This window comes from Elephantulus edwardii, unplaced genomic scaffold (genome assembly GCF_000299155.1).
Source record: "Elephantulus edwardii isolate Elephantulus edwardi_28Jun2011 unplaced genomic scaffold, EleEdw1.0 scaffold00212, whole genome shotgun sequence".
NCBI lineage: Eukaryota > Metazoa > Chordata > Mammalia > Macroscelidea > Macroscelididae > Elephantulus > Elephantulus edwardii.
In genome coordinates this window covers 2,689,764-2,700,847 of record NW_006399962.1, presented here as the reverse complement: position 1 = coordinate 2,700,847, position 11,084 = coordinate 2,689,764, and the positions used below count along the sequence as shown (strand labels likewise).

The window sequence follows — 11,084 nt, the reverse complement described above, 5'->3', positions numbered from 1 at the left end:
TAAACTTCCTGGATCATTTACTATTCTGCCTAAAGCATCCTTGATTATAGCAACTCGAGGTTTGAATTTGTTCTTCAGTTTCTTGAGCTTCAGAAATGCTGAACGAGTTCGGCCCTTTTGATTTTCTGACTCCAGCTCCTTGCACATTTCATTGTAATATTTTGCTTTGTCATCCCGTGCTGCCTTTTGGAATCTTCTGTTCAACTCTTTAGTATCTTGAATTCTTCCTTGTGCTTTGGCTTCTCTGCGCTCCAATGCAATCTTCAGAGTTTCTTCTGACATCCATTTTGGTCTTCCCCACCCCCCCTTCTGTACTTGTAATGACTGCACTCTTCCTGGATGATAACATTTGACATCCTCCCACAACTCATTAGGTCTTCGCTCATTAGTGTTCAAGGCCTCAAACCTGTGCAGTTCACCAACTGCTCTGCATGAGAAAGATGGGCAATCTCATACGAATTACATCTTCCAAAAACCTGCTGCATAGTCAGTTATAAACTGGTTTTGGCTCAAGGGCTAATAAGAACAGTCTTTGAGCTCCATAAAGGCAGAGACTAGGATCCTCTTTGAGAAGTGAAGCACTTTTTACAAAATATCCAAATATAAGGATAACACCCTTACAATATATATTCTGTTATGTTAACAGATTCAGGAAAGTAGAGGAATCATTATTTGTCACATTTTTCTACTACCAAAAAAAGGGTCTCACGCGTCTTCCTTTAGCCCCTGGGTATGGGTTGTTTTACTGGAATAGTGGCCATTGTAGAGGGTCAAGAAGCAAATTTGTCTCACTGTAAACTCCACATGAAGAAAAGGCCTGGAAAACAAATTTCTCCACTTAAACATTTTTGCCAAAGTTCTTTTTGGTGTAAAACGCAGTACAACTACCCTTTTCAAAGCTCCTCAATCTTGTAAATACCAATGCCAATTAAATAATTTCAGAGAACCCACCAGGTCCCAGGCCAGCCCTGGAGAGGTCCTGGGCTGAGGGTGAAATAAGCAAGTGAGATTGTAAGATGTGCAAAGATCTGGCAGACAACCAACACAGGAGTTCTGACAGCAGGTGAGAAAGGGAGTGGACACAGGAAGGGCAAGGTCGTTGAGTTAGAAACCTGGGCTTCAGAAATGGCCTGGTGAAAACGTGGGAGGGGTAAGCAACACAATCTGCTCAAAGAAAATGTACACGTGGTGAGGAAAAGCTCTTACTGGGTTTCAGTTACCTCACTCCTCTTCCACCCACATTTTCTCTTCCCCCACCCCCCAACCTTTTTTTATTTTCTTGGAAAATTGGGAAACAAACGGTTTCCCTTTGTTTTACTTGGAGAAAAAAACCTTCACGGATGAGACAGGTGCAAACTATAAAGAATATGATTCCTTTACTAAATAGGACCCATCTGCTCTATGGGCCTTTGTGGGCTCCTAGAGCAGGTGAGTCAGGTAAGGCAGAGGACCAGTTTGAGAAAAGTGACAACTAGGAGGAAAAGAAATTAATGTTTGTATTTGTCCCCACCCCCATTCTGTCATCGTCCTTCCATCTGTCTCTTCTTTTTATGTTTTTGGTTGTCTTTTCATGGTCTCGGCCGCTCTTTGTGTCTCTTTTCTCAAGGCTGGAAATTCCTTGTTCTCAACGGAAGGGAGTAGGAGGGGAGTTGGGGTGGCTGAGTGGGAGGGAAGAGAACAGACATCTCTGCAGCTCCCGCTGCGGGGGCGCTCTGGGCCTCCGAGGAGGCCTGACAAGTCAATGATTTTTAAAATACCCGTATTTTTAAGTCCACACACGGTGACTCTCGGATACAAACCTAGAGAGAAAGAAACACTGATGCACAAATGTAAAGCAGCATAAAATACATTATCTCAGGACACAGAGGCACAGACCTATAACAGCAGCTTAATTTTTGTTTAGTAGTTTACCAAGAGTTTTTTTCATGTACTCTCATCTGAACCTCAAGTTAACCTTGAGAAACAAAGACACAAACAGTAGGGAGTTTCACTCTCATGCAGAGTCTGCAGGCTTTCTCGCAGGCTTTCTCTCCTGTCTGCCTGCACAGAGGAGGACCTGCCCCAGGACAACTCCTCCCCTGCCCTCTTTCCTGGACCCAGATCCGTGTGCGTACTGCACCGCCGGCAGGTTCCCGCCTCCTTGCTTCACGCCCCGCTCCAGCCCCCTGCGGACCTGCGTCTCCCTCCGATCCGGGGGCTCAGCACCGCCCCAAGGGGCCCGAGTGGGAGGGAGGGGGGCGCCAGGAGCAGAGGCTGCGTGGGCGGAGGATGTGCGTCATGGGGAGCGTAGGCAGGCAAAGGGAGGGGGCACGTGGAAACCCGGGGCCAGCGGCTGGCAGCCCCAGCTCAGAAATAACCAGGGGAGGGGTGGTAGGGAGGGATTGCCCCCGCCCAAACCCAGGGGCTGGGGCATGCTCCGAAGGCTGGCCGTCTGGCCACACTGTCCAGTTGGAGGATGAGGGACTTGAAAAGAGGAACTTTGCTGCTTCCCAACCTCTACCTCCTGATTATGTTTTAGGCCTTAATGTGATAGCGATGGAGAGGGCGAGAGACTTAAGTCATCCACAGTAACACATCCCTCTTCTTTAGTCGCCACCGGAGCTGGAAAGATCCCTTCGCTGGGCTGGAATGTAGAACCGGCCCCCTCCCACGCCACCCACCGCCGGCAGGGCCCTGGGCCACTCACAAGTGCGAACTGGCGGGGCGGGGCTGAGGTTTCAGACTTAAGGGGTGGGGGCTTGCCTCTGGCCAGCGCTCTCTTCTTGCCAACCCCACATTCCCCTTTTATTGGAGACTTGAGCCACTGGGCGGGGCCCTCGGGACCCCCGCCGCCCCCCTCTCCAGCCCTCCCAGTCGTGGGTGGGAGAAAAATGGGAACCAGATGGGGCTGGAAGAAACAAAGCGAGAGGAGGTTGTGGGCTGGGGAGGGGGGCCTAAATCCTTTAAGCCGTTCTTCCCTCCTGCATCTAGTTTGGGAGCCAAGTCAGGCTACACTTCTACTGGACTGTTGTTCACAAAGATCCCTAATATACGACCAAAAAGGATCTCTTGACCTCCCAATCCCAGTTTTGCCATATTGTCCTCAATGAAGTTCCCCTTCCTTAGCCAATAGGATGGGATAATAATAAAGATAACACCGCCAGACTGGACTCACAAGCCATGACAACATGTAAGCTATCAGAACCTAAGTGATGAGCACTAAAGTGGTGATCTTTTCTTCCTGTCAAACTCCCCACTTTCCAAACTTCAGAAAGGACTGGAGGCAGGAATGGAGAAGGCCTAGGTTTCCCAGAGCTGTCTCTCCACATTACCCCTGGTGGGTCTGGAGGAGGGCGCGAGGTTCAGGGATTGCTGCGGAACCAGTGCTCTGCTCACAGATCTGCCTGAGTGCACACCTTATTTCAGTCAGGTGCACGCACTGGAACCTTCCCCAACTTTTGCCAGTCCCTCCTAACAGTCGCACGCACTGCACTGCACTGCGAGGCCCCGAGTGTGGGCCGCGGAGTCCGCAGAGTTTTCTCAGCCGTTTGGCCTTCCGTGCGCTTCAGTATCTTTTGTGTTTTATGCGTGGTTGTGAAACTCCGCTGTTAGCTCGGAGGGGTAAGGGTGGTGGGGGAGTAGGAATGTCGCCAGCGAGGTGCTCACGTGGGAACGTGGGCGCGGAGAGGGCCGGCTGTGCATCCGGCGTGGGCGGCACGAAGCAGCCTCGCCCCGCCTGCTGGGTCTCCAAGCCCGCCTTCCACTGCCTAGCCCCGGTCACCTCGGCCCCCTACTCGGCGCCCTGGCTCAGAGTCCCCGCCCCCGCCTCCTGCTCCACCCTCCCCCCACCCCAGGCCCCGCCTCTCTCCGTCTCTTCACCGCGGCATCTCTGCGGCCGACAGGCCCCGGCTCCCGCCCCCCGCCCCCGGCCTCCGCCCCCGGCTCTACCCACGCCCTCCATCCGCCCGCAGACAGCGCAGAGCCGGGCCTGGCTCCCCGTGCGTCCTGTGGGGGCGGAGGCGCGGAGAGGCGGCAAGTGCAGCCGGGGAGTGGGGGGGGCAGAGGCACAGACAGAGGCGCTGAGGCTTGGAGAGAGGAGACGTGGAGGGAGGGACGGCGCCCGGACAGTGGCGGACACGGCATCGCGCGCCGTGAAGAGCGCAGCGCACGCAAGGTGCCCATCGCTGGGCACTGACAGGGGCAGCCTGGGTGGTCTCTGCCGTCCATGCACAGAGCACCCTCCCCCACTGCCGAGCAGCTTCCAGGCGGAGGGGTCAGCACCCGCCGGACCCAACAGTCCAGACTCAAGTGAGTGGGTAAAGGGAAGTGGCGGGGCAATGAAGATGGGTGGGACCGATTTGGGGGATGGGATGTGGAGGGTTGAGGTCGAGGAGAGGACGATGGGAAGCGGGACAGGTGTGGGGGGTGAAGACTGATGGAAGAGGAGGTTGAGTTTTCGAATTAGGGGAATCTGGGGTTTCGAATTAGGGATCTGATGAAGCTGGATGTGAACTAGTAGTACCTGGCTCCCCCTCCCTCCTTTACTCTCTGCATGACTTGGCGGGGATCAGGAGGTATTGTGAGCCCCCCACAAAGAACGTGGGAACCCCAAGCGCCAGGGGAAGCCCTGGAGCTCTAGCTGGCAGGAGTGCTGGGGAGGGCCCCTCGGCTGGCTCAGACTGGCACTGGAATGGAGCGCTCTACCCCGAGGTCTGGGAGGAGCTGGCGCCTTTGGGCAAGAGTGCATCCACAGGGCACTGGGGAAGCATAGATGCATTAAGACACCTTTCCTGTTTCATTCCCTTTATTTACAGCAAGAGGAAGGTCGGGAGGGGCCGTGTGGTGTGCCGTTCTCCCGCCTTGAGTAGCTCCCCACTTGACGATGTGGGTAGAAAATAAGGGAGAAGAGTGTAGGCAGGAGCCTCGGGGTAGTTTTCACCCACAGACGCTACCACTGTAGGAGTGTGGGGGTAGAGCTGCCCTAGAGCAGAACAATTGAGCCCCCCCCCTTTCATAACATTAAGGGAAGGGCCTATCCCAGCAAGGGGGAATGGCCACTGCTGGGAGAAGAGCCAACTGAGAGGCCCAGCAAGAAGGGGAGAATATGTGAAAAGAAAGCAGAGAGACATTGAGAAGACCACTCAAGTCCAGGCATAGACTGAGGAGAGAGGAGCATGGGCCCACCTGGCTCACTAGTGGGAAGGGGCCACGCCCCTCCCTTTCTGCCACTTACGCAGAATGTTATTGGGAGTGGAGCTAGACAGCAGTGTCCCTGCTGTTCATTGTGGGTAGAAAAGGTAAACCACCTTCACCTAAATGTGGGATACCACCTCAAAGAGTATGGAGACTAGTATAGATTAAATCTGCAGGGGGAATTGGGAGGTTTAGCCACCACAGGTTGCGCCAGCAGACCTCTGTGTTCCTTGCTGCCCCAGATCCAAAAGATAAAAACTGACAATGGAGGCTGAGAGTCATTGACTCCTTCAGAGACTGTTGTTGTTGGTGTTTACTGTTGAGTCAGAACCAACCCATGACTGACCCTCCAGAAGGTTTTCAGAGACAGTAAACCACATGGGCAGCAATGGCCCATATTTCTTCCAAAGAGCAGCTGGTGGATTCGAACTGCATACCTTTGAGTTGGCAGCACCGTTCCTTACTATTAAGCTACCAGAGTTCTCTCCTGCACAGATTAGGCAGTTTTTAGATAATACTTCTGCATAGTCTGGGAGAGCAGGATCTCTGAGCAGTGAGGGTTTGATGTTTATGGTCTGGTCTTGAGCATGGACAGATAGCGCATTCAAGAGAAAAGAGAAGCAGGCAGCCAAGTGAAGATGACCTGACAGGAGAACTTGCACCCACTGCTTCTTTTCTTGTGCACCTCTTTCTCAGGCCCAGTGCCCGAGCTATGGCACTGCCTCGGACGCTGGGGGAGCTGCAGCTGTACCGGGTCCTGCAGCGTGCCAACCTTCTTTCCTACTATGAAACTTTCATCCAGCAAGGAGGGGACGATGTGCAGCAGCTCTGCGAGGCGGGGGAGGAGGAGTTCCTGGAGATCATGGCCCTTGTGGGCATGGCCACTAAGCCCCTTCATGTCCGGCGCCTGCAGAAGGCACTGAGAGAGTGGGCCACCAACCCAGGCCTCTTCAGCCAGCCAGTGCCTGCTGTGCCTGTCTCTAGCATCCCGCTCTTCAAGATCTCTGAAACCGCGGGTACCCGGAAAGGGAGCATGAGCAATGGGCATGGCAGCCCAGGAGAAAAGGCGGGTAGTGCCCGCAGTTTTAGTCCCAAGAGCCCCTTGGAACTTGGAGAGAAGCTGTCACCACTGCCAGGGGGACCTGGGGCAGGGGATCCCCGGATCTGGCCAGGCCGGAGCACTCCAGAGTCGGACATTGGGGCAGGAGGAGAAGAGGAGGCTGGCTCACCCCCCTTCTCCCCACCTGCAGGGGGTGGAGTTCCTGAGGGGACAGGGGCTGGAGGGCTGACAGCAGGTGGGACTGGGGGTGGACCAGACCGACTGGAGCCAGAGATGGTGCGGATGGTGGTCGAGAGTGTGGAGAGGATCTTCCGGAGCTTCCCAAGGGGGGATGCTGGGGAGGTAACTTCCCTGCTAAAGCTGAATAAGAAGCTGGCTCGGAGCGTGGGACATATCTTTGAGATGGATGATAGTGACAGCCAGAAGGAAGAGGAGATTCGAAAGTACAGCATCATCTATGGCCGCTTTGATTCCAAGAGGCGGGAGGGCAAGCAGCTCAGCCTGCATGAGGTGAGGACCCACCTCCAGGAATTGCTCTTGGTTCCTGGGCATCACCCTCTCACCTCTGAGAATCCTAGTGTTTCCCAGAGATTGTCATTACCCAGGGCCCCACACCGTGACCTCTTCCCCTTAAAACCCTGATATTAAAATGCTTCTGTCCTCAACTGAGAGGGAAGCAGAGATAGATACCAGAACCCAGCTGTACAACTCAGGGTCACTCAGCACCCCATAACCTTGATGGATGCTCTGGATGTTTTCCTAAGAAGTTGTGTCTGACCTCTGTTCTCTTGCTTCAGAAAACACCAAGCAAGCATCCCCTGATGGATGGCTCTTCGATGGTGGAGGGGGTGAGGACAAGGAAGGAGTCAAGAGTCTGATTTGTCTGCCTTCTCTCCACAGCTGACCATCAATGAGGCTGCTGCCCAGTTCTGCATGAGGGACAATACACTTTTGTTGCGGAGAGTGGAACTCTTCTCCTTGTCCCGCCAAGTAGCCCGAGAGAGCACCTACCTGTCTTCCTTGAAGGGTTCTAGGTGAGACCTTCTTTTCAGGTCCCTTCTACATTGGAACCTTGCCAGAGTTGGAGCATGGCTTTACTTTTAGCTCAGGTTCCTCTAAACCTGTTTCCCATTCATCTTCACCCCCTGCCTTTATGGGTGTTGGCTGGTCTGAGTTATAACCCCTTTTTTTTTTAGGTCTTTTTCCCTAAAGTCCCCTGAACTACAGAGTTCATGAATCAGAGCACCCTGTTCAGCCAGCTTACTTGTGGTCTTTAAATAAGCTATGCCCCTGGCTAACTTTGTGTTCTGCCCTGCTTGTGGTCCTTCCTAGCCTGCACCGCTCATTCTGCTCTATCTTTTTCAGGATCCATCCTGAAGAGTTAGGAGGCCCCCCACTGAAGAAATTGAAACAAGAGGTAGGTTTTCCAGAATGCCTTTGTGGGAGGCAGGGCAGCCTTCCTCGTCCCCTTCCTTTGCCGTGTCCTCATCTTTCACTTTGGGGCATTCTCAGGTTGGAGAGCAGAGTCACCCTGAAATCCAGCAGCCTCCCCCAGGCCCTGAGTCCTATGCACCCCCATACCGACCCAGCCTGGAAGAAGACAGCGCCAGCCTGTCTGGGGAGAGCCTCGATGGACACTTGCAGGGTGAGTGGGCATTGGAATACTTCTCTCCTCGATGGGGGTAGGGTGGAGGGAGCCAGGAGGCAGCTGCTTGGAACAGGAGTGGGAGGCCTGACCAGATGGGGGCAGAAGGGTCTATGGGTCTGGCTGTGTGGTTGAGGGTGGGGGTTCAGTTGGCTGCAGTCCTTTATCTGACCCGTGCCCATGCCCACAGCTGTGGGGTCGTGCCCAAGGCTGACGCCGCCCCCTGCTGACCTGCCTCTGGCATTGCCAGCCCATGGGCTGTGGAGTCGCCACATCCTGCAGCAGACACTGATGGACGAGGGGCTGCGGCTAGCCCGCCTCGTCTCCCATGACCGCGTGGGCCGCCTCAGCCCCTGTGTGCCTGCAAAGCCACCTCTCGCAGGTGAGGCAGCCAGCAGTGCTGTCCCCAAGTACCCCAGCCACCCTGGCCTGAGAGAGCTATCTTGGGTGTCCTGGGGGCAAGAGGGGGGAGGAAGAGAAATGTAGCCAGAAATGGCAGTAAGAGGGTAGGAGGGTCAGGTTCCAGCCAACCAGACCTGGGGTTGACGAGAGGAGGACCTTGTGACCTGTCCCCACTGGGAGGGTCTGACCCTAATGGAGACTTGTAAAGAGGGAGCTGGGAGTTGGGAGGCCAGATAAGGGGGGCGGGGTAAAGGGAAGCTGGAAGAAGAGCCACTGAAAAGAGAAGCTTGGGTAAGACATGTACCAAGACAGGTGCAGGGTGGAGCAGGCAGGGGGTCATGGGGTGAGGTTGTCCAGCTTGGACTAGAGAAGCCCAAAGGGGGATGCATTGTATGTGGATGGGGGAAGGGGAGTGGGCCGTCAGAGGGCTGGGCATCTGCTGGGCTGAGAGTGACGCAGCAGATAAAGCCACCAACCCTGGCTTGGTATTTTTAAACTCTGCGTGGGTGGGAAGTGGGGGCGGGGACTGGAGGGGGGCTCTTCTTAGGGGAGGAGCTGGGTGGCTGGTTTCCTGTGTTCCCCCTGATTTGGCTTCCCAGAAACTCGGGGGGCCATGATAAGGTGGGCGGATTCTGGGAGGGGGCCAGGGATGAGTGGGGGTAGAAGAGCCCGGAGAGGGGGGAGGGGGAGAGGTCAGAGCCAAGCCGCCCCCGCAGCTCCTGACAGAACGAGAAATTCCAGCTGAACGGAGGCGGGAGAGACAGAAAGACCCATACAGAGACAGAGTGAGCTACTCATAGCCAGAAAGGGGAGGGGGCCATGCACACTTGGGTCTGGAACCTCCTGGTGGTACACCTGCACCGAGCAGGAGGCAGTGATCCAATAGATTTAGCTCATCCTTCTTGACCCTTTCTGTTCCTAAGTCACAGGAGTCTTCAGCCTCTAGCGCCATAGCCTCTTAACACTCTCCTCCTTCCTGCAGAGTTTGAAGAAGGGCTACTGGACCGATGCCCAGCCCCAGGAACCCACCCCGCACTGGTGGAGGGGCGGCGAAGCAGTGTCAAAGTGGAGGCTGAGGCCAGCAGGCAGTGAGGTCCCTGGCTCTCTGGACTTGGACTTTCGGCTCAAACAGATAGGCAGACCGACCCTCCACTCACATCCCTTCAGACTCGAATCACCGGATCCTTCGCTGCGCTTCTCCTGCCTCCCCATCTGCTCCATGGGCAAAAGACTATGGGGCTTCAAGCAATAAACGCAGGGGCCTGGCGAGAGGACACAAGGAGGGTGTGTGGTGCCCCTCACCCCTGCCCAGAGCAAGGGGGCGAGGACTCTGCCTCCAGGGTTTCTTCCGATTTACACAACATACTCCCAATCTCTAGGTTTGAACCAGTAGTGTGAGCAGTTGGACTCAGTATGGATTTGGGGGAGAGGGAGATTTCCCTGGGAAAGGCCAGCAGCTGCAAATGGAAATACTCACTGGGGGCCTGGGAACACTGGAACTGCTCCTTCTCCCCTCTCCTCTCCCATGTATGTGCTTCTAGTTGGGTTTCTTTAATTTAACAAGTGCTGCAGTTAGCCCACCTATCCCATCTCTCTCCCAAACCCTCAGCAATCCTTTTCCTCCTGTTTTCTGGGGATAGGGGGCATGGTGGAGGTGGGATCCCCTTCACCAGCCCCCTCAGGAGACCTAGGTTGGACTCACGGTCTCCCTCAGCTGGGGGGTTGGACCACCGCAGCACTTAATCTGAGCAGTTAGAGCATCTTTCTTTTCAGATTGTGTACAGTAGATTATTTATTTTGTTATTTTGGAATAAAATTTATTTTATGGCTTAGGATTTATGACCCCTACTCCAAAAAAGAAGAAAGGTGGCATGGGATTGGGGCTGGCAGGGCACTGGTGGGGGGTAGAGGGGTGCTGCCTGTGATAATGGGTAGGGATATAAAAGGGGCAGCAGGTAAGTCTCCTAATCCCCTGGGAGTAAGTGCATGTCTAGGCCCCATCCTGTCCCAACACCCTCAACTCTGACTCTTAGTGGGATCAGTAACAGCTCAGTTCATATGCAGGTGTCACAATCACGGTCTTACCCAAATCAGCACATCTGGATTAACAGACTGTTTCTAGCACCATCATCAATTTCTGTCGTCACACAGGCAAAGTCAAATAGGCATACATTCAGAGGTGTAACATCTGTACATTTAACAACATAGCTGGACCTCAAGAAACCCCGCCCTTGTGCTTCTGCATCAGGTCGCACACAAAAAGTTTCCATCGGACCAATAGGGATTTAGGATATTTGTTATGTTCGTTGGTTTTTTTTAATCTGAGCAAAGTTCACATCCACAACCAAATGTACAGACACCCCTCCAACCCGAGGGACCCCTGAATTTCTTTCCCTTCAATCTGGCACCCAAACTAGTGCAAATATGTGCATGTACCTGCCTGCTTCTACATGTGTGTCCTGGGCCCTGGGGTGGAGTGGGCGGAAGAGCCCTCCGTGCCCTAACCTGTGCTCTCGCCCCACTGTCCTCGGGTTGGACGCCAGTTTCCATGGAGAACTCTGTGTGTGTGTGTCTGTGTGTCTGTGTGTGTGTTGGGGCATGTCTCACTTTGGAGCCTGAACTTCTCTTCCTTTGCTGGAAGGCGGTGGGCAGGGGGTGTGTTTACAGGAGTGGGTGGGAAGGAGTGGATCAGCTCCACCCACAGTGCCTTCTGACAGTCATTTTCTCCTAACCAAGAACTAGGTGGGGCGCCTGCTGCTTGGCAGAAGCAGGAACAGGTGTCCAGAGAAGGTCCGTGGGTATAAG

General features: G+C 54.4%; 1 protein-coding gene across 1 annotated transcript; it reads left to right on the top strand.

Annotated features, from left to right (window-relative positions):
* The first annotated feature begins 3,842 nt into the window (after positions 1-3,842).
* On the top strand, positions 3,843-10,114 carry NAB2 (NGFI-A binding protein 2 (EGR1 binding protein 2)). The gene is made up of 7 exons (XM_006897603.1): positions 3,843-4,287; positions 5,869-6,742; positions 7,133-7,266; positions 7,598-7,649; positions 7,745-7,877; positions 8,068-8,259; positions 9,262-10,114. Exons 1-7 carry the CDS (start codon positions 4,205-4,207, stop codon positions 9,369-9,371), a joined length of 1,578 nt encoding a protein of 525 aa, XP_006897665.1. The 5' UTR covers positions 3,843-4,204; the 3' UTR covers positions 9,372-10,114.
* The last annotated feature ends 970 nt before the right edge of the window (positions 10,115-11,084 follow it).